Raw genomic sequence first — 23,902 nt, forward strand, 5'->3', positions numbered from 1 at the left:
GCTTTCGTTTCATACATCCTCACGCATGACACTTTTCATGTGGTTTAACTGAGGTGAAGATGCATTTTAAATTCTCCAAAGCTTTAATTGTAAAAGGAGGAAATGGAAGTGCAGGCTCTAAGTGGATTTTGCAGTTCAGGCAGCTGCCATGAATGTGGCAAAAGCTGATCTTTAAATCATTGCATTGAGGGAAAGGTGTTACAGAAGAGCAGGGAAGGAAGAAAAGGCTTTGTAAAATACTTCCTTTGGTTTAGTAAACCAGTAACCAGTAGTAAACCAGAATTCTCCAGTAAGACATTTCTTAATGTTTTTATTATGAGAGAGTCTCCAAGATCCTAAGGTACAGTCCATATACTTGCCACATCCCATGTAGTATCAGACAGAGATTTGGGCATCCACCAGCGCCCTTCGTGTTCCTGGGCTCCGTGCTGGCGTGCCAGGCAGGGGGAGAAGCAGCTCCTTCCAGGCAGAGCTGGACGAGAAGGGGTGCAGGGCAGGCCACGGGCTGCTCGCCGCTCATCCCAGCTCTTTGCTCATTCACCCGTGAAGACAGAGAAGGAATATTTTTTGAGTGATTTATGAGTTTGGGTTTTAAATGCGTCATGACATCAGTAAATAAATTTGATTATGACCTTTTTTGAATATAGAAACCATATAAAGACACTAGATTTATTTGAATACATGATGCGTATAGTCATAAATGGTATTTTTCCTTATGTAAAGGCAGTACCAAATATTTTAGTTCTGTATGGATCTGTACATAGCAGATCTAAAAATATGTTTCAGTTCATTTCCTCTTTTGCCCAAGCCAATTGCCTGTAGTTAAAGACTACTAAATTAAAGGAAAAATTATCTAATATGATTGTCCTTGAGATGTACTGCTATAAAACCAAGAAGAGATTCTGTACGGATTCTAACTCTATATTTTATTTGTATTATATCGTTACACAGTTAAAGGACCTATATGTGTAATACACATTGCAAGTTTTTTATCTCGTATGAAGTAGAACAGATTTTCATCACATTCGATGAAGGACGTTTTTGTGTTTCTTTTTTTTTTCTTTTTTTGTGGTCGACTCAGGTTCCTTAATCATCTACTGAGAAGCATAGGTGTTAGGATAACCTTCTTTAAGTCACCTAACACACGGAACATCTTTTAGTGTCTTTTTGCAACGGTCCTTTAATATCAAGTATTTAATGGTGTCACAAGGTCAGTACCTCAAAATTGGAAGTCGTGGCCTTATCTGTTCGAATGGTTAACTTGGGCCATTGTGGGAAACTCAGCCATCTGTGTTCCTTCTGTTACCGTGGGAGCAGTAATGATATATAGACACATGCTGATTCTTTCCCCCCCATCTATCTGCCTTGGCCATTAGTTCTTGTGTGTGCCATCACGTCCAGCTACTGAGTACTTCAGAACCAACAGTCTTTCTTCCTACATGACAGATGAATTTCTCACATCGGAGTCACGCTTTTGAGGTCGAGGGTTTACATTTGTTCCCAGGGCCAAAATCTTAGATTCATCCATGACCCCAAACCTGCCTTTTTTCTCTCTATGTTGTTTATTTCATTTTTAAATCTTCCTATTGAAACCTCTGAAATACCACTATGATTAACCTAACATTGACCTTGCCCTTGCTGCAAACCTACGCCATTTTCTTCTCTTGTAATTGTGTTATGTATTCCCTATATCCTCATTTTCTTTATCTTTAGAAGAACTCTTCAGATTTCTAAAACTGTGGATGCGGCAGCCAGGCTACTATTTTACCATGTTAATCTGGTCTACTGCCCTTAGAACCCCTTAGAACGCCATTCTTTATGTGTTGTTTCTTCTCTCTTCTCATGGGAATTATAGTACATAGATGCAGAAATGGCTTTCAGAGGTACAGCTGACAAGTACCACTCAGATGCTGCAGGAGAGCACATTTTCTAAGGTTAAGTATAAAAAATACATCTAAAAATCAAAACATTAATTTAGAAATAAAATATATCAAGTCCTGCAAAAGGCAACTATGAAAAAATTCAAAACAAACCAGAGTTTTTATGTCCTTGGTAAATTTAGTGGATGTGTCCTGCTACATTCTTTCTGAAGGGAAGTATCCAAGGGACCAAATGAATCCTTGCTGAAATAGGAATTTTTAGAATAATTTGAAGTTAAAAGATCAGGAAGAATGAAGAAAATTTTTCAGCCTAAAAAGTAAACATAAGCATTACATCGTAAGGTTTCCTTGGTAACAAAAAGAGGATAAATCCTTTTGTTCTGTGTTAGTGCGTTAGGGAGAGATTTCATCTGCGCTCATCCCAATTTGCGCTGTGTGAACTGTTCAAACTGAAGTCGTCTCTCCTTTTGTACCATGTTACCCATCATTAAGTTTTATTGGATCACTGCAGGAAAATATGGTTGTTGTGAGTGTGGACAGAACAGGAATTCAGAGAGTTCTATCACCAAGGGCTTGAAATAATAGGAAACCAGTGCAACTAAGTGTTCTTAACACCGAGAATCTACGATGAAGTCATGCAGCAAATTGTTAAGTAAATAAGATCTTTACTGTTACACCAAATCTGATATACTACGGGTTGATGAAAGAGTGCTTGTACAAGTAAGGACAGCATCATGGGGACCAGATAGCACATTTCTTGATCATAGGTATTTTGCTAATTGTGTGTTGTATTTATTATAATTTTCAGGGTATAAATTTATAAGTGGCTGTGTAAACTTTTCGCTTTCAACTAAACAGAATTTGGCAGGGTCGATAGAGTACTGGGCAGCATAATAGCTGGAACCCATAGGTAATTAGGTAAGTCTTAGCAACTTCCCTGCTGTTCACTGAAGCATGAAGACAGGCACGTAGCGGTAATAAGCAGAAGGCAGGGAAATGTGGATTTACACAGGTTTCTGATCTCCATTGCTTCACACAGAAGCTCAGTATATGACACGGTTTGAAAATGAAGGCAGGTACATAGATTTTCACGTGTCCAAATACATTGAAATACCTCTCCTGTAAAACTGAAAAACCCATGCAGCTGATTTCTAAACTTACCTAGATGCCAGAGATGAACCCTTAGTTATTTTCAGAAGTGGTACATCATCCAACAGAATTTTAAAATCTAAGGTCATGGTTGTCATTTGGATGAGGGCTTTTTTGTTTTGGATTGGTTGTGGTTTGGTTTGGGGTTTGTACCTTTTTGTGTGTGTGTGTGTTTTGTTGTTTGTTTTGTGTTGGTTTGGGGTGGGTTTTTTTTTTGCTTTTCTGTTTCTTTGGGTTTTTTGGGTGGCTTGAGGAATTGTTTTGGTGTTTTGGTTGGGTTTGGGTGTTTTGGTTGGTTGGTTTCATTTTCGTTTGGGTTGTTTGTTACATTTTTTATGTATTTCATGCCTGCTTAGACTAGAAACGCGTTGGCGAAGAATGCCAGATAGAGAGCTTGTGTGCCTTCTCTAAATCTACTCCCCGTCAGTTGAGAAAACAAAGTTACTATTCCCCTGCTGTCCTAGGCAATTGTGTTATGTTTTTTATAGACACCACACTGTTAAAACAGGTGTTAAGTTTTACTCCAGTGTGTCTGCATTTTCAGAAACAGATAGTATGCGTAAGTGTTTAAATCAGCTGTTAGGAACTGCATGGAACAAATGTAAGTTAATTACCCCTCAACTTGATTCTTTGGATTTACTTCATATTGCTTTTTTTCCTTTTCTATCTTTTTAAATTTTACAAAGACTTCGGCTGATAATGACACACACCTGTTCTTATAAAGAAGAAGGCAGAGTATGTTTTGGTTTTCTCCTCAGCATGTCAGGCCTAGTCAAAAAGTCCAGAACAGAATCTCGGATTGTAAAAGCAGCTTTTTTTGGCATTGGACAAAAAGTTTGTATCCTAAGCCTTGTGCAGGCTCACCCGTGCTGCTTGGAACAATAGGTTAATAACCTCGACATGGAGTTTGTTCTTGTTCTTAGGTGCAGCACATTAATCATCCCTGCCGCGCTCTTACCCTGGGAAAGCGCTTGGCAAGGCCATGCGTGGCAGCCGGCAGGTGCCGGCACCCTCGGCTTTCGGAACGAGACACATCAGGTGGTGGCAGCTATCGTGTGTCTCCTTGCAGCTCAGGAGAATGGCCTTACAGATTAAGTTCCCCAACAGGTCATTAAAACCAAAACGGTCTGCCTTCTAAAAGCTAGATGTATTCCTTAAATTGATGTGTTCGGTCGTTTCTTATTTCTTCAACCTTTGTCTTTCGCAGGCTTCTAGCACTGTCTGAAGTTTCCTGGTACATTCTTAAATACACTGACATCTCCTTTTAAAAAATTTAATTCAAGAGAAAATCTCCTAGAAATTATCTGTATTTTCTTCAGTTTTGTGAGAGGGGTGGTTTGAAGTCTTTCTCATAAAATGTGAGATTATAAATATATTTCTAAAATATGTGCTGCTACTAAGCTATGCAGGTCATTTTTGAATCAGCTTTGAAACTGATTTTAATGGGTAACATTAAAATTGTTCTACCTAAAGTTGCATAATGACAGCAGGATATTTTAGCTCAGGGTGCAGCACAAAATATGTTCTGAAAATTGTTACCTCCCAACTGAACTTCAGAGGGTTGTTATGAGTTCTTACAGTGATATTTAGCTCCTGAGACAAAGCCATCCTAAACATTATAGGTTTTGAGTAGTAATTGTAATAATGCTAATACACATTTCAGTGATTAAATGTGTACTAATTAGCACAATGTGTTAGGGGATGGATAGTAATAATTGGTTGTCCCCTGCATCATTCTCCATCCCCACCAGTTCCCCAGGACCTGATTCAGCAGGCGCTGCCTGACACTTCTGCAAGTGATTGCAAATGTTTTTGACAAATGTTAATTGGGAAAGCACTAGAAGGCTGGATGCTTTGTAATCAAAAGAAAATTACAGCAGTTTCACAAGATGTCAGGCAAGCACTTGCAGAACAGATCTGGGGCTTTCAGTAGGTTTCATCGTATCTGGCTGCGCCAGGAGTTCAGCACGATTACAGACGGTGTTTGTGCCACCACGAGTGAGGCTGAAGAGGAGACAGCCCCGAGGAAGCACAGCTTTGCGCTTCGCCTTCAGAAGCAGATTGTGGTGCTCAGAATTACACTCTAAATTCATGCGAAAATAAAAAGATAAATTCGTATTTGAGACTCCTACTGTATTATAACTGAACTATAATTGTAAAAGGATTTTGAGATAATTGTTACTGTTATCCGCCAGGCAACTGAAAGTCAATCTTATTCAAAATGCGAACTTAAAACACATCTTCTAAATGGCAGCTCTTTTTTTCCTCCTTTTTTTTTTTTTTTTTGGTGGGTTTTGCTGTTTTTTGTTTGTTTGGGGTTTTTTTGTATTTTATTTAATTTAGAGAAGATGCGTTGTCCAATAAGTCAAAGTTCGAGGGCCTAGCAGAACAAAAAAACAAATAAGAAAAGCCACTTTATCCACTGAAATTAATCCTAAAATTAGCTTCATTTATTTATCAGTTAGGATTTTTAAAATACTTGGTATTATCTCATTTATTCCCAGCACCAGGATCTGTGCTTTTATGTGCCTGTAAAGCACTGTGAGCACTAATGAAGATTGGGAAATCATTAACGATAACTGTTTCAGTTGCATTGCTGGCTTGCATCGCTTCAGCCATTGCTCAGTGTGTGTTGGGAGGTGACGAGCAGCAATTCTGGACTGTCACCCCCCGCGTTCATTGGCGTTGTCACCGAGCTGGGCTGTGTCCCGTGGTGCCCCCGGCCCAGGCAGCGCCATGACCGAGGCCCAGACAGAAGCAGTTTGGCCTAAGCCAATCCTAGTATTCCATACAAGATTAAACTCGGTATTTGCCGCTAGCTTGAGCGAGTTGTGTCTTTGTACCTGCTTTATCAAAAAAGGATGTCAAGGCCCAAAATGCTCAAACATGAGAACACCGCACACGTGTCAGGCACTGCTTCTGTTTGGAGCTAATCGGGCATGCTGCAGCTCTCTCAAGCAGAATGACTGCCGGCTACCAAGATGTTATCGTAATTATTTTCCTGAAAGGTGTGTAGTGGGTGACTTGAAGTTTTGGGGTGTGGTTTTTTTTTTTTAAAATGGTCTCGTTAGTTACAGCCCAGTGACTCTGTTGTTAGAGCTGGACTATGTTGTTTGCGGCGTGCTGTTTGAAATGATTCTGTCTATTGAGTTATTCCTTCTGCAAAAGTGATTAAGTAATCTTTAATTGCTTTGGGCGTGTTTGTTATGTAGTGATAACTCGCTAGAACTGCCTTTCAGCCCTTAGAAATACAACTATCAATTTTTATTATGGAAGGGATTATTTGGAGAATGTACTGAAACATCATACTGGTATGAGCTGGGAATGGGGAAAGAAAAAATGGTCAAGTTATAGCTCAAGCACTCAAAATAGCAATAAGAAAAGGGCAATATTAAGATAAAGGAATGGAGACACCAGAAAGTCCTGTTAAACTGCATAAACAACATTTAAAGAACTGGGTTTTTTTCATCATTCTGAGGTCATTTACTTTATTATTACTCTAATTTTCTCTGTGCAGTGCCTACCACAGCAGTGACAGTAACTTCTTCAGCAGAGCTATACAAAACCACAGTGTCAACCACTAGCACTACATCACAGAAAGGTCCCATAAGCACAACATTAGCTGGAGGAACAAAGGAAGGAAGCAGAGGACCCAAGCCACCGCCACCTGTTTCCACAACCAAAATCCCTCCTGTGACAAGTTTTTTCCCTTTGCCAGAGAGATTCTGTGAAGCGACTGAGGCCAGGGGGATTAGCTGGCCTCAGACACAAAGAGGAATGATGGTTGAACGCCCTTGCCCCAAAGGAACACGAGGTATTGCCTTTAAAAATGTATCTTGATTTCAAGCAGACGTTTCAAAAGCAATGTGTTATTCTCTCATGGTGATTTTTTTTTAATGTCAATCACACAGTTTGTTGTTACTTGGAGAATGCGGCATCTACAGGCAATGGTCAGGTTTTCATCCACAAGTGCCATTGGAACATAGCTGCAGAATTACATTGCGCACGCGCTTTTGAGAATCCAGGTCAAATTTTAGGGCTTTGCTTGAGGACTGTTGTGAAATATGCTTACAGCTGCCTTTCTTACAACGAGCTCCTCTCTGGATGAGCTCCAGGAAAAATCAAGGGCTTTTTGTTTGTTTGCAGAAAACGTCTGGTATTTTTCACTGACTTCTTATTGCTGTTTGTAATCTACATTATTTCCTTACGTTTTTCTCAGTTATTGTCAACCGCTGCCATTAGCGGCATTCAGAACTTAGCATTGCTTAGGAGCTGATTTCCTGAATGCACGTGGAAAAATGGTTTCCATTTCACTGTCGTTTTCTGCACCTGTTGTAGGAACTGCCTCGTATCTCTGCGTGGTCTTAACGGGAACGTGGAACCCCAGAGGCCCTGATCTTAGCAACTGCACCTCACACTGGGTAAATCAGCTGGCTCAGAAGGTTGGTTGAAACCTTTTCATCTGGTGTACACTGCTGATTAAGGATTTTAACTCTGAGCATTAATAATTTGGTTTGTTGTAACCATCTTTATTACTTTGTGCTTATTTAAACAGAAGGAATTGGGTGCACTTTGTGTACATTGGCCATGTTTGGGCCAACAGCATTGGCCAACAGTTAGGTTCATATGTATGTTTCGGTATGCTCTCCCTCTAAGTTAAGTTCTTACATTGAATCTGTACTTATGTGTTTTCATCACTATTTAAAGCAAAGTAGCTTTACTGGTCTTCAGAAAACAAAAGTTGTGTTTGCTTAAAAAATAAAATATTATAAATCACACAGCATTGGTTCAGGAAAAATTATACTGTAATAAACAGATTTTTGTCTGAGAGCATTAATAACAGTATGATTAGAGCGTAGAGCCACTTTCTGTGTTTTCCCTCCCTACTGAGATTTACTAAGTTTATGAAAACTGGATAATTTGTTGTCAGTACCAGGCTACTTGACTTTCAAATGCCTCAAGCACTAGTATGAACAAATAGATTTCTTGCTGCCTGATAATGGCAGTAAAATAAAAGTGAGGATGCACAGAAGATCTAGCCCAAAAGTCTCGGTCTGATTTCTGGGTTTGATGGCTGTTAAGAACTGCTTTTGTGTGTCACGGATCTAAGAACCTTTAATCTTCTGAGATAAAGAGAACATTATTGGTCTCAATTAGTTGCAGATTTCAATGTATGTGCAAATGGTTATTTCACCACAACAAAGGTACATGGGGAATTGGAATTAAGAGCCGCAAGCAGAACAAGGGACCCTGCTGAGATAATATAAATTGTCATTTCAGATCAGAAGTGGAGAAAACGCTGCTAGTCTGGCCAATGAACTGGCTAAACACACCAAAGGACCCGTCTTTGCTGGCGATGTCAGTTCATCAGTGAGGCTGATGGAGCAGCTCGTGGACATTTTGGATGCTCAGCTGCAGGAACTACGGCCCAGTGAAAAAGACTCTGCTGGAAGGAGTTATAACAAGGTACACACCTCCCATCACATCCTCCTGCTGGGATAACCATTGCCCTTGTGCTTCTATTTTTTTTTCCTTTCAGAAATATTAATCTATACATTGTTCCTGCGTGCTTTTAGTTCTGGAATACACATGTAAGAGAAAGCAGCAGTAAATATACAGCAGAAAGTTGCAATTACCTTCCTTAGGGAATAAGATATAATTCACAATAGCTGACTGGTCCTAAAATACATAGCTGTGTCCCTTATTAAAATCTGGAATGCATTATAACTAGCGTGAGGGAAATGGGCATTAGCTCTCAGAAATTCTGTAACAAATCAACATGTTTATCCAGTGATCCTTTTAACCCTGAACATGTAATAAAATCAGTGGGATTCTGAATAGGTGCAGGGTCTTATTTTAATCTGGCCTCCTGCAGAATAATAGCACTTTCTTAGCCTTATAAACACGCCAACATCACTTATAATTGATCTTTGTGAAAATGCACTAATATGCATATCTAAAACATGAATAAGTGTTTTCTCTGGAAGGATGTTCAGAGAAACATTTCAGAGAAAACATATGTCTTTGTAGTTTAAATACAAATCACGGGTGTTATTACCATTCCTCTTTTTCTCAGAGGAAAAGCTGTATTTCTCAGCCTCTTTCTTTGCCTCAGCTTAGTCAACAAGCTACAAACAAAACAGTTTTTCAGCCTTCTTCAGAGAAAGAGCTCCACACGCTCCTGTTATTTTGGCAATAGTTGTATTTACAATCCCTAGCTGCCCTTAGAAGAGATTTCCCAGAGACAATTCAAGTTCCCACACAGGGATTTCTGCCTTTAACCTTTTCACACAAATCCCACCTTTTGGGCAAGATATCTGGGCACCTGTATGAAGGTTGGGGAAAAACGTTTCCTGTGTGCTATTTTTTTTAATAGACATCACTGAACAAAGACTAGATTAATGTCCAGGTTTAAGGTTCAAGTTTGGGATTTGAAACACCAGACTCTTTTTTTTTAAATATTTCTGAAGCTTTCCAGAATGTGTCTAACTTCTGATTTTCTTTTTTCTTACTAAAAAGCTCCAAAAACGAGAGAAGACATGCAGGGCTTACCTTAAGGTATCTCTCCTGTGCTGTCACCCTGCTTTCTCCCTGCTTCAGCAACCTGCCACGCTTTATCATCTTGCTGCATGATCCTATGTATTTCAGTCTTTGATAAATGTCTATTGTGCCCCATATCAACTGTACAAATGTTGGCTTTGCACAGGTATAATGCTCAGAAAAAAAAAAAAAAGATCAAAGTTTATACCTCTTTTACCTCAACTTGTTCAAAACTAAAAGAGCAGAAGTGGTTATTATCTGAATTGGAAGTAACATCTCTCATAATACAGCTTTGGGTAGAGAAAAAAGCTGGCAACTTAAGAGAAATGAATCCATATTGGTAGTATTTTATATCAAAGACTGCTTAGAGTTAATTTGCTTGCATGAAAAGTGTACATTATATAGCCTGCTTTGTTCTTTGTGTATTCTTCTACCTAGCAAAATCACTCTTACAGTTTTAAGAGTTGTTACAAAGGCCAGATTCAGTGACTTCAGGATAAAATGTAAAGACAGACATTTCTCTGATTTTACTAGTAAAATATCTGCCTTGTGTCCCATTAACCAGGCTGTGTGGAGGGCATGTAACACATTGCCACCCGATTTCCAGTTTCTTTCATCCGCTGTAGAAGGGTTTTCTACAGCGGCCATGCAACGCAATGGCACTAATGCCACCTCGCGCCTGGGGAGAAGAGAAAGAAGTCCTACAACAGAGCATGTCTGGCTCTGAAAAATTATATTGCACCTTTTTTTCAAAGTTTCTTTCAAAATACCGAATTTTGCTTGTACCCTCTGAGATAAAATGTAAGAGCGATCTTTGAAAAGAACTTTGAAATGCTTTTCAACATAATAAAATAATTCAGACTCTTACTGAAGAGGCATTTCTCTGTAGAGGGTGCTTATCTTTGATCCTTCAGGCCAGCAGGGTGACGAGGAATGTCCAGTTATGCAAAAATTTGACAAAAAGAGACAAAGATGCGGAGAGAAATTCACTTCTCAAATAATAACAATTTTAATAGTTTTTTATTAGAAAACATTCCTAATAGTAAATGGAAATCCAGCAGATACGGTTTGAGTAGACTGAGGTTAGTGAACATGAACATGAGAAGAGCAGTAACGGGGTTGCTCCAACAGCTACGTCACAGGGGCCGTGTGGTCCCCACTTGCCTCTGGCTGAGAGGAGAGGATGCCTTGACGTATTACTGGGCAGGTGATCATTTTCCACAGGAAAAATGCAGAGTTAGATTATCCTGTAATAAATAAAAAGTATTTCATATTAATGAATGCATACCATCAGCACTATATGGGGATATACAAGAAACCACAGCACAACCTTAATTTCCAACCGGTGTCATTTTCTGTAGGTCTCAAATGGGCTTCTCTGCTTAGATAAGACTAATAAACCTCTTGAAATTACAAATCAAAAGCTGACTTACACTATGCAAATGAAGCAAGTTCCCACTTTGTGACAGAGGATTCATTTGTACCTCAGATTAGAGGCTCCAATCTGTATTTCTTGGTGACTAATGAATCTGGCCTCTGCAGACCAATTTCTGTTCCACTCTAGTTAATGGCTGCAGCAGTATCAGTGCGAGCATTTTGACTATTCTGTCTCGCATTAGAGAAAGAAAAAAAGGCTTTAATGCCACTTCGAGGTATCTTCCACCTGCCAGGAAGGTCGTGGTGGCTCACAATGCAGACAGAAAGAGGATATTAAAATGGATTAGGCTAATTAATCTTGCTCTGACAATAGCCTTGACCAACACTTCCCATGCCTTTATTTGCGCAATATAGTATTCCAGACCAACATCTTTCTGTTTGTGCAGTGTGTTCTGTTTTCATTCCCAGCACTTTTAAATTGATCAAACAAATAATATATATGCTTAATGACACATTATGAGTAGGTAAATGGGACAGAGTAAACAGGGTGTTTCAGCAATGCATGGCGTACTCAATGCACAGCATACTCAATGCACAGCTACATTATGCATTAATGTAAGAGCCTGCCTTCAATTGATTAACTGATTACTGTGATTGATTGGATTATTTTGTAAAAATAATGTAATCATGTTGCTGAATTCTTCTTCTTCCTTATTTACTGTTACTTTATGTGTGGCTTAATGAACCTTAAAACATGATAATAGAGTTGTTACAAGGAAGACTTTTTTAAATGGCACCTTTATTCAGTTTTGCAGTTTTTTCTTCACTGATAACAGGGACAGTCAGTGGACATCTTGTTTGCTCTATTGATTTCCTTTTTTGACTGACCTTTGTGTAGGAACGGGAGTTAGTAATCTTTTTAAGTATCTATGAACAGGTACAAGAACAGGAGGGGGAGTGAGAGTGGCCCAGGCTAATTTATATCCACTGAGTCAGCTTCATTTCATGCCTCCTGTAATAAAGAAGGCAGTTTGTCATAGATAAGTAGTTTATAGTGCTATGGCAGCATGAGGTGGGCTAACTTTACAGAAGACTATTATTATCATTTTTGCCAAAACTGCAGACTGCCAGTTTGGGCATTAGTATTTTTAAATAAAAGCTACACCTTTTGACATTAAGAGTAAAGCTTCAGGCAAAACTTCTGGCATTTATTTTTACATTTTTCAGCACATTAATAAGACTTATATCTGATGTGAGATGAGTCAAATCCGTATGTTTACCATTTAGAGACCACACAATGCTAGTGGCTAGCTGCCTTTCTATTAATGCTAATCCAGTGAGAGGATGGAAAATATTTTTACATTGAGAACAGTTTTCTAGTGCCATTAAATCACAGTAAATCATTCTGACAGTTAAGTATTATAATTGTCACCAGATAACATTGGACGTTTTCCCCAGCTGCCTAGGGCAATCAGACCTAATGATAGTTTTCTAATGAATGCAGGCAATTGTGGATACAGTGGACAACCTGCTCAGGCCTGAAGCTCTGGAGTCCTGGAAGGACATGAATTCTTCAGAACAAGCCCATGCAGCCACAATGCTACTCGATACGTTAGAAGAAGGGGCTTTTGTCTTGGCTGATAATCTCTTAGAACCAACGAGAGTCTCAATGCCCACAGAAAATATCGGTAAGTCAATTTCTTTTCAAGCATAATTTAAAGTGCTATGCATTGCTGTACACGAAATCAGAAAAAAATATGCTGCATAGCCACATACTCTTTGGAAGCTGAGCTGTGCAACAATTAGTGGAAAGGTAAACGTTCCTAAGCAGGGGAGACATGCTTTTCTTGTTTAGTTCTTCAAAATTATCATTATTCTTAAGTGTCATTAATACAGTGTAAAATGGAAAGCAGTTGATGTTGCGAAGTTGATTTACCACTGAAAAATCATTAGCAGAACATATGGATATGAAGGGGTGCTTAAATGGCAGAGTATGGATTTTTTGAGGTAACTGCTTTCTGTAAAGCTGCAGAAATGCTTTCCTGTTACATATAATCTGTTCCTAATGAATTTAAATTACTTTTTTGCAACGTACTCTGCCGGTTAAATATTTTAGGCACTCAGAACATAGCCCAAATGTTTATATTAAACATGACTGCCTTCAGGTAAAAATGTGTTCAGTGAACTACATCTCCCATAATGCAGAATAGCTATGCTCCAGAGACTGCAAAATTGCTGAAGATAGTTGCAGCATGATTTGGAATTTAAGTGGTGACAGAGAAAAGAAGGGGTTTGGTATTAGATGCGCAAATATTGGTACACGGGATGTGTTAAAGCAAAAATCATCACTGTGCATAAAATTAAAATTCCTTCATGTTATTACAGAGATGAATCTAGTCTCAGCGAGGTACAAGCAAGCTAATTTGAGGGGTACCGAGATGGAGACTTGCAATAGACTGCAGAAATGGGACTTTTCACGTTTCACTGTCTGCATATTTGTAACTGTAGAAGATGATTCTGCCTAGTTTTTAATTTGAATAGGAAGATACTGGGAAGTGATGGTGAAAGGTGTTACAGTCCATTATCAAAGTAACTGCACCAGTTGTTTCTGAAGGAATGTGGGCAGAATCATGTAAGATCTCTCTCAAGATATACAGGAGCGGTTCCTTGGAGCTCAGTAGACTGAACGTCACTTCTTGTAATAAACAGTCTTGAAATCATACTAACACATTCCTGACGCCGTGCGGGACTGGATTCCCAGCACTCACACGTAGATGTGGCTTAGAGAAAGAGAAATCATTCCCTAACTTCATGCTTTTTGTCAGTCTGTAATTTAGACCTACAGGTAGACAAGTTTAATATAATGCCGATATTTGGCAATAAATTGACTGCTCTGACCTATATGATTTTACAGTAACCAAGAGAATCCAGCCTTGGATGTATTCCCATGAAAACTTCCCAATATAAAATGTGTTATAAAGTTAAAACTTAAGTAAGACCGAGTAGTATCTAAGTTTTCAATTTAAATATTTTTTAACAGAACCAATAAAATGGTTTCCTATAAACCTTTTATACAGAATTAGATATAGGAAAAAAATAGGATTTTGTTTTAGATATGAATACTCATTTAGCTAAACACATGGCATAAGTATACTTAGGTATTTGCCGACTGTTTTAAAAACTCTTTAAATGAATACTTAAAGTTCTGAATTTGTTAGCAGAGGATACTGCCTAGACATTAGGAGCTTCAAAATTGACATTCTCTGCAACATGTGTGTGGTGCTTTTAAGTGGATGTTTTGGGGGCAGAAATCAAAACAAGGTTTGATATCATGTTATTGTTGTTAAAATGCTGTCATTTTGGTAATGTGCACTAGGCTTAGCTAAAGACTAACTACAGATCTGTCTTACGGTGGCAGATGAGGACAGCAGCGTGAGAAACTAAACAAAGAGTGGGGGGAAATACCGTCAGCTGGCATATTGCAGTCTGGCCAAGAGACCTTCCCTGCATTCTCCTTTTTTAACACGTTTTCTTCTCTCTGGTGTGTCAGTGTTGGATGTTGCAGTGCTCATTACTGAGGGCCAGGTGCAGGACTTGAAATTTCCTCAGGGCAGTAAAGGAGGCAACTCGATTCAGCTCTCGGCGAGCACCGTGAAACAGAACAGCCGGAACGGTGAGTCCTGGGCACGGAGCACTGAGCTCCATTAACTTGTATAAAACCTACATTACCTCTCCTAGTTAAAATATCAAAACAAAACACAACAAAACTGCTCTGCAGCTTTTTATTAAAGATCATGTGTACCTGGGTGGTTTTTCTTCAAATCCATAGCTTGAAAATGCCTCTCTGTTTACCGGTGCTTTATTCTTTACGGGTTGCTGTCTTTCTGTAGACCTCTGTGGCGTGATGCTATGGTTTTTTTTTTCTTTTGTAGGATTAGCAAAACTGGTTTTCATCATTTACAAAAGTCTGGGGCGTTTTCTCAGTACTGAAAATGCAACCATAAAGCTGGGCAGCGACTTTGCTGGGCGGAATAGCACGATCGCCGTCAACTCCCATGTCATTGCGGCCTCTATCAACAAGGAGTCCAGCCGGGTGTACCTGACTGATCCTGTGCATTTCACGCTGGAACACATTGATGTGAGTTATGCTAATGAATTAATGGGAAGGTCATAAAATCAGCAAGAGAGAAAAGCAATGCAGAAAAAGAACCTTTTTTCCATTTGAATTTTAAATGTTGGACTAGGTCAGAGACACAAGCTTGGTTAAGTCTATGAACATAAAATTAAATGAGCCTGGTTCAGTGATTATTAGAACTTAAGTGTATTCTTAATGAAAGCTAATTCAGTAATCAACATGAAAATGTAAATGACTAATTTGTTTCTAACTGAAAATTAACTCTTACCCTAGTAGCAAGTCTTATGTAGCAAGTTTTAATGACACTTCAACTTTTTACATTCGTTTTGGACCAACTTCTGGAAGCCTATACAAGTTGTTTAAATGCATGTATTCAGTGAAGAATAAAGTAGTATATCTTGGTTTGTTACACTTAAAATTTGTGCATATTTTCTTCATGGTAATTTATTTGATGTGTTTCTCTGCTCGTTAGTTTGGTCCTTTCTGTTTTCATGTCTCACATGGGGAAAGTACATAATCATTACCGTGACAGAGAAAATATGATTAGATTTTCCTCTCATTTTGCCTGTTTTTATAAATCTGTTTTGATTGTTTTTCATCAAAACAGATAGGCATTGAGGACTAAACTTTTTCCTGATGTCTATTCACATGACTTTGGCCTGACCAAAGGTGAGAATCCAAGGGAAAAACAATATTTTCAAATTGTCAATTACAGGAAAAATATCTTCAGAATAAACTCGCAGTCCTAATTTTGCAGAAAGTAAAAACGGCTATAATGTACCATCAGCGCATAAAATCGTAAGATGGAAATTGTAATTGTTTAAAATTGGGTCTACAGTAATTGAGACTACACTTTAGAGTGTTTCGGACTATAAAGTCCCTTTTAAACTACATGTCTTCCTTGTATAACATAGTCCACAATTTTGCTGATGAAAAACTTTATTGTCCGAAACATGCAAAGTTTAATCTAAATTACGCTTTACACATATTAAACAATTGTTATTGCCATCTTAGTGTGTGAAATCCTCATTTTATGTTATCCTTTTATCTCCCAGCCTGACAATTATTTCAATGCAAATTGTTCCTTCTGGAACTACTCAGAGAGGACTATGATGGGATACTGGTCAACTCAAGGCTGCAAACTGGTTGACACAAATAAAACTCACACAACGTGTGCTTGCAGTCACTTAACCAACTTTGCAATTCTTATGGCTCATCGGGAAATTGTGGTAGGTAATGATGTTTCTAGCCACTGACAGGGAACAAACTTAAGATTTAGCTCTGATTTTTTTTAACAAGATCCAAAACGGCTGAAGTTTCTTAAGTATTTATAGCTTCTGTCCATTCTTTCCAAAGCATTTGGGTTCTGTAGCACTTTCCTTCCTCACCCATAAATTTACAAGCAAAATAACAGGAAAGAAAAACAAGGAAGGACAAGAGTATTTTTCAAGACATATTTTAAAGGTGCTGACCAATCCTACGGCTGTTTTACGGACTTCCCCTCTGTACAGCTGGAGAGGATCCGCAGGGGCAGCCCTCCCTAGAGCAGGAAGGTCAAGGTGCTTCCGTACTGGTTGTTTAAATACCTCTCCATACTTTGAAATTCTGTTGTCTAGTTAAAGCATTTAGTGGATGTCGGGGGGCCCAAACCATGCAATATATGCAAGGATACAAGACTTTTCATAAACTCATTGTATTCGGAAAGGTCGCTGAAAAGACAACCAAGATGACAAAGTGATTCTGTTGCAACCAAAGCAGGGAACCTTTTGTAGCTAAGCATGAGATTAGAGATGAAACTACATGTGTAACGTATTCTGCATTTTGTCCTAATTGGTGTGTAAATTGTTGCTTTCTTCTCCACTGTGGAGCTACAGGTGTGTAGGAACGAACACGTACTCTTGTAGGAAGTCCCAGGGAACGCTCTCCTCTTTGTGTCAGAGCCCAGTGGCACTTCCAAAATGTTAAATTAATCTACTTGTTCTTGCCTGACAAGTTTACAGCAAGTCATAAGAAAAGTAAAAATGCTATCTGCTATGGCATTTTTCTCTCAGACTTGCTCATCTTATACTTACCTTAATCTTGCTCTTCTGGGAAGCTGACCCAAGACTGGGAAATTACTGAGTACATTTTGCCCATCTCATGTATTGAACAAGTAACGTTTCTGGATGCTACCTGTGAAAATAGGTTTTTGTTTATACTCATGAAGAGTCATATTAATTTTCTCCATTCTTGGTTATTTCTAGTACAAAGATGGAGTGCACGAATTGCTCCTCACTGTCATCACCTGGGTGGGAATTGTCATCTCTCTTGTTTGCCTGGCCATCTGCATCTTCACATTCTGTTTTTTCCGTGGCCTGCAAAGCGATCGTAACACTATTCACAAGAACCTTTGTATCAACCTATTCATTGCTGAGTTCATTTTCCTAATAGGCATCGATAAGACAGAGTACAAGGTAAGGTTTCTCTGTGTGTACTGCTCTTGTTCTCTGAAATGACTGTTTGAAATAGATTTGAATTAAAACATGACAGCACTGCTAAGCTTTCAGGATTCTGACACAGCAAGGCTGACATACAAGCTCAATGTTACAATAAGATAGATGTTCATAAATAGTATTTACACCCATCAAAAATACCACTGTGGCCTTAATTTCCTGCTTACAGCAATGTTTTTCATTTTCAGTTGAGAAACATCAGCTATTAATGAAGCAGGTGGCTTAAACTTTTGAAAGAGGATATTAAATTAAGTGTTGACATACTAGGAACATACATATGTTCTCTAAATATTCATATGTCTCAACGTTATTTATTATTTTCTTGTATATATATATTTACAGAGCTTTATTTATATATTTACTCATTTTCACACTGCACATTCATGCAGGTGTTTTGGAAATATTGGTGAAATTAATTCTGTCATTCAGAAGAGATTCATTGGGTTGAGATCTATTAATTTGGTAGAATTTCATCCAGAATTCAGTCAAAGGAGAGGGAATTCAGATTATTTCTGTTACGACAGTGGAAACTTCCAAATTACAGCAGACAAAAATGGCTCGATGGCTGCTTCACAGTTTTAAATAAGCAGTATTACACATCCAGAACCAGCTGTTCATGCCTCAGATCATTTCATCTATAAGCCTTAAAACCATATCAGTTTCAAAATTAAAGGGTTGCTCATAAAATCGAAAAGTCCACTCTATAATGGAAGATTAGGAGTGAGGACACGATTTCCTTATCCTCATTCATAGTGTTCAGCAGAATTTACTTTCAGTGTATGTTTTCAGGTAGGGAAAATGCTCCTGTGTTTGAGAAATGAAGTATATGCTGTCCTCTTACACACTATTTAACTAGAGATGTAATGCTGCGAAGATTTTGTGGTTTATATTTCCATCTTTCTTTTTCTTTGCAGATTGCATGTCCAATATTCGCAGGTCTCTTACACTTTTTCTTCCTGGCAGCCTTTGCCTGGATGTGTCTGGAAGGAGTGCAGCTTTATCTAATGTTAGTAGAAGTATTTGAAAGTGAATATTCTAGGAAGAAGTACTATTATGTTGCTGGCTACCTCTTCCCTGCTACAGTAGTTGGTGTCTCAGCAGCTATTGACTATAAGAGCTACGGAACAGAGAAAGCGTAAGTAATTGCAAGTGACCTGAGTGTTTTTCAAGTGAATAATTTTTTAAAGCCTATTAGCTGTCAGAGGGTCCCTGACAGACTAAAACACCATCTGAAAGCTTTATTGGTAAGAGAATGGCAATGCTGTGCACAAATTACAATAGAGTCTTTTGTAATTCTCTAGGTTCAGAGGATTTGTACTCTAGAGAGACCGATTCTAAATTATGGTCTTTCTTTTAACACAAAAGATTGACCTGAAACAAATTGAAAAAGTAAATAACTTTTTGGCCTCAAATGTATATTCAGTAGAAATTCTTAACTTAAAGTATCTGACAGGCCTAACCGCCCAGGTTTAAGCTAATGCTTCATTAGATCTCTTTGTTCCAACTGCCCCTCTAGCTAAGTCTTGTCCTGAGTTATGACAGTACAATATTCCAACTCATATGTTCCACTTCCATAATACTTTATCAGGCCGGTAGAGTAGGATTAGAATTAGCCACTGCCTTTTATTAACAAAAATAAAAATATATATTTATATAGAGAAAGTGACAGAAGGTAGACAGAAAACATTTCTGCGGATTTGAGTTACCGAAGGTGTGAATTTGCCTACCAATAGTGTTCACTTCGTCCTTTGATTAAATTAGTTACAGAATGGGAAGATACTGTTGACTACAAGAAAGCTGCTTGATTTTGCTACTGGTGCAAGACAAATAAGAGCAATTCAGCAGGGAACTGGGCTGTATGAAAAACGAATTGCTAAGTGAAGTCGACCCTAATAGGTTTACATGTCATTTAGTCTGGTGTCATATATATTCTTTCTCTACTGTTCAACTCCTAGTTAGGGCATTTTATTTGTACTACACTGTTTTTCAGCAAAACACAGCATCAGAACATCTTCTGTCTCCCATTCCTCAGCAGTAAGCATTTTGCATGATACAATTAAAAGCAGATTTTGAAGATTACATGGAAACCCTTTGAAAAATATTTACTGATGTTAGATTCATTAGCACCTGTGACCAGAACTTTTGATGGGTTTTTGTTTCTTCTTCTGTGTTACCTATTCATGATGGTATATTTTTCAAGTTCAATAGTGTTATTAAACAGTAGTCGCCAGAAGAGTTGCAGGTTAGGAAAAAATGTCCATGGGCTAAGTGGTACTGTGCAGTGTTTATCATTGTTTACTGACAAAATGTTAGCTTAGGAAGTATTTTTGTGTTTTCCATTTATTGGACTGAGGTGCTAATGCAATTGTTCACTTTTCATTCTCTCTTTTCCATGATAGTTGCTGGCTCCATGTAGATAACTATTTTATCTGGAGTTTCATTGGACCTGTTACTTTTATTATTCTGGTAAGAACTTTGTTTTTCCTTTTAAGTTGCCTAACAGCAAAGTTAAAAAGATTGAATAACATCAGTCAATACCATCCTTTTATTCACAAGACATTTCATGAAAATGCTTATAAACAATTTGTAATGTGACCAGTGGTTATATAAATGTTTAGAAATCTTTAAAGAGTGCTGACCAAATGATTAATTGTCAAAGCTGTGGTGGCACTTCAGCGTGGCCATTTTTTCCTAATGGCTTGAACTCTGAAGGTCGTATTGACATGTGTAGTAATATGAAAAATCAATGAAGTACTAAACACACGGGTTTTTTAAAGGAACTGTTATTATTGCTTTCAATTGAGTCACTATCATACACGTTCCAGAATTTAACTGCTAATTATCCAACATAATTATTTCAAAAGTGTTCTAAAGCATTGGATAATTAAGTAAATCTTATATCTCGTTACACTTACACAGTATTTATATGTGTAGTTGCATACGTGTATTTTTCCGTGACTACTTCTGTGTGTACTTAAGTTACATATAACTTTTGTCAGACATACAAGTTCATCTTTTTTTAGCATAAGAACTAGAATATTCTGTAACTAGTAGAAAGCGTATACCCGTTCTTGCAATCAGTTGAGTAGAGTCTTTGTATGCATGCACACCCATCTGTGCAGCCACAGCTGCGTTGCCCCACTGTCCATTTAAGCTTGGATGTTGTGTTCACACATCAATTATCCATTCTCTGAGCACTTTTAGGTAAAGAGCACAGAGCCGTCTGACAACACAGGGCAAAACCATCTCCCTGCTATTTCAGACTAATAATACCGACACTGCACAACATAGGAATTCGGAAAGAAAGCAAATGCAAGATGGGCATTTTGACTCGCCGTATTTTTCTCTGCTAGTTCAGTGTCTTTAAAGCCTGGCTGTGCTTGGGAAATATTCTAGAAGGCTGGTGCACATAGACAGCTTTTGTCATAACTGCTGAGAGTCTGGAATAATTTGAAATAATTTGTTTTCATGCTTTTGAAAAGCTAAATAGTTACCTGTTCTCCTGCCTTTATGCAGTAGTGAGTTGTGAGATGTTAAGAGAAGTTCAGTTACCTTGACTTTCCAAATTCAGGGATTGTATTTTGTCATTTTTTCAACCTGAAGCACATGCATCAGGCGTAATTTTGAAATTTCTGACTTCTATAGATCCGTATGCTGGATGTACTATTTCAACACTTTTTGTAGCTTATAGTTTACCTCACTTCACCATTTAAAAGTCAATTGATACTTTGATTATGCAACTTTCTATGGAAAATGTACCTGACCAGTCTTTCGTAGGCACTTCATTCTTTCTTAGTGTCTTCAATATCGAAATAAGCTCTCTGTTTATATCAAAAACTATTATTTCAGTCATTGAGCAGTCACTTCAGAAAGGATAGTTATGCAGCGTAGGAGTTGTTTGAGTTCATTGACATATTTTCAAAGAAACAGGGGTAGATGCCAAAACTCATGTATGTATAAGTTGAATTAGAAAAATCATGGTGGTTTTAAGATTTAAGTATAAACCATAATAATCGTACAGTGTTTACTCTAAATACATTTAAATTAAATCAAGTCTCAGAATGATAGGAATTCTTTTTTAGTTAAACCTGCAATTACAATTGAAAGATATATTTATTCTTTTCAACATGACAGACAATGTTTTTCAACACAAAGGTATTTCTTACAGTTGTTGCAATCATTACTAGAAAATTGTTCTAAGTTTCATGCCACAATAGTGTAGTTACCACAAGTCTGATTGTGTGCTGATAACTTTGCTTTCTGTGTCTAGCTTTTTATTTTATTGTCACGGGGAGTATTTTGCCAAGTCACCTCCATTTCTCTCCCTTGCTTTAAAATAACATTTCACATGGGGAGCTTTGGGCATTGCTGACGGCTTTTTCACTTCCTCATAACCAGGTCAGAGTGAGAATAGAGGTGAAGGACATTTAATCATATTGACCATGTACAGACATAGTTCACTATTATTTACTGGCCATGACATTATTATCCTCCAGCAAATCATTTAGGCCGAGACGCAAAAGGCCTTTGGGAGTAGTATTCCCAACTTCAAAAATATGAAACAGCAGGTAGCAATCACAGCACAGTTCCTGGGAGTAATTCTTCTCTAGCAATTGCTTTGCCCTCTAATCGTCCCAACTGAGAACTCAAAAGAGACTGGAGAAGAAGTGTGAGAAGTGTAATGGCTGAAAAATAATATGTCGTGTGCAGTGTAACCGAAAACGAGCCGTATTTGTAGTGTAGCTTACTTACTATCAGTAGCCTGTGAGAATTTCACTTGGTAAGCTTTTTAACATGTTAATCACATCACGTTTGTGATTCTTAGTTTAACAGTAAGGTTAATGCACATAAATTCTTTTTGACAATATTGCTTACTACTTTAACGTGCAATTTTTTTCCTGACTTTTTAAGTATTTGCATTTGTATCTGTATACAGGTTTGCAAAAAATGAGAATGGGAAATATAGGGGGGAAATGTGAAGTTCCTCAGTATGTCTTCTGAGGAACTTTCAAGTTCACTATTTCCATAGCCTGTCATGCCTTTGGGCACCAGGGTTATTATATCTATGAGAAAAGAGCATGTAAGTAATGAGCGGTGGGAAACCATTAGTATGCCTGAAATGATTTAATGAAAGCTTGGATCATGATACGTCAGGAGCTGTTCTTATCATTTGGACAGCTCCATCTGCATCTTTAATAATTAATTCAGTTCAGTAAGAGTTCAGCGTGCACACTCATTTAGAAGCCTTCTTCAGAGAGCACCTCTCTTGCCGCCAGTCCCAGGGAGAAATAGGCTTCTGCATGGCTAAGAGCAAAGATCTGGAGATACAAGACCAGTTTTGGAGTTGCATTTGCCAGGTAACAAAAGCTCCGGGGAGTTCAAAAAGGGTCAGAACATGTGCAGTTCAGCTAGGTTACTTCAGAGTGGTGTTTCTGTTCTTCTGTCTTATCATATCCATGTCAGCACTGCAGGCTGTGTGGAGTGAATTTTAAGCTGCTAAGCTCAGGCAGACGTGATTCAATTGAGCAGGTTGATGGCTACAAAACAAACCGTGCACTCCTGTAATCCGTGGTCAGAAAAGCCGGAGCATTTTGACTTCCATGTAGATCCACATTCATTCATATCCAAGGAATGGGCGATGTTGGTTTCGCTTTAATTCAGCCAAACTCAATGGAGTTTGCTTCTCGCAGATGGAGCTGATATATTGGGCTACCAAAGGTTGTTTAAGCACAAAGTCCCAGGATGTCCTATTTCATTAATGTAGGGAAGATAGTTTATTTTTTCCCTCAGGTTGAGGCATGGCTTCACCCAAGTCAGTGGATGTATGCATACAGATGCACACATAATCTAGCTCTGTATGTGAAAACGGACTGTATTTGTAAGCTTATGCATATAAATAATACATGTATATCTTTCCGTAGTAGACACTTGATAAATGGTATTTATCTATTGCTCTACAGGGGTAAATTTATCATAATTACTGCAAAATCTAGCTTTATTTGGCTACTAATTCCTTGTACCTGCAACTAATTCCAACCATTAGTCTTCTGTGCAGGTTTTAACTTGAAAACACTCACTCCCTCTCTCAGTATTACATGGGTTTCAATACTACAGAGGTCTCAGGTGCCAGAAAGGCAAAATTCCTACTTACACTGTTTTTCATGTCCAGTACCTCCTGATTTCCAGACCAGAAGCGGCCCTCTGTGCGTTGGCTGTGAAAGAAGCAGGACCTTTGAGTGCTGCATTTGATTGTTACCATAAAAACCTCGGTTTTTTTAAGTAGTTACTTTTTATTTTTTAATACCTAACTGTTTATCCAATTGCACTTG

General features: G+C 38.2%; 1 protein-coding gene across 9 annotated transcripts in view; it reads left to right on the forward strand.

Annotated features, from left to right (window-relative positions):
* ADGRL2 (adhesion G protein-coupled receptor L2) overlaps positions 1 to 23,902 on the forward strand; it is a gene marked incomplete at its 3' end in the record, with an annotated part of 124,668 nt that overhangs the window by 84,661 nt on the left and 16,105 nt on the right. For 6 of the 9 annotated variants that reach the window (XM_080348695.1, XM_080348696.1, XM_080348697.1 and 3 more), the window contains 11 exons: positions 6,547 to 6,843; positions 7,368 to 7,471; positions 8,310 to 8,495; positions 9,549 to 9,587; positions 12,451 to 12,634; positions 14,497 to 14,619; positions 14,879 to 15,084; positions 16,137 to 16,310; positions 17,325 to 17,534; positions 18,488 to 18,708; positions 19,973 to 20,039. In XM_080348695.1, the coding sequence (XP_080204821.1) occupies positions 6,547 to 6,843; positions 7,368 to 7,471; positions 8,310 to 8,495; positions 9,549 to 9,587; positions 12,451 to 12,634; positions 14,497 to 14,619; positions 14,879 to 15,084; positions 16,137 to 16,310; positions 17,325 to 17,534; positions 18,488 to 18,708; positions 19,973 to 20,039 (1,811 nt within the window). The remainder of the gene's footprint in view (positions 1 to 6,546; positions 6,844 to 7,367; positions 7,472 to 8,309; positions 8,496 to 9,548; positions 9,588 to 12,450; positions 12,635 to 14,496; positions 14,620 to 14,878; positions 15,085 to 16,136; positions 16,311 to 17,324; positions 17,535 to 18,487; positions 18,709 to 19,972; positions 20,040 to 23,902) is intronic. The other 3 variants (XM_080348699.1, XM_080348702.1, XM_080348703.1) reach the window with 1 other exon arrangement.

This window comes from Nesoenas mayeri (genome assembly GCF_963082525.1).
Source record: "Nesoenas mayeri genome assembly, chromosome: 8".
Classification (NCBI taxonomy): domain Eukaryota; kingdom Metazoa; phylum Chordata; class Aves; order Columbiformes; family Columbidae; genus Nesoenas; species Nesoenas mayeri.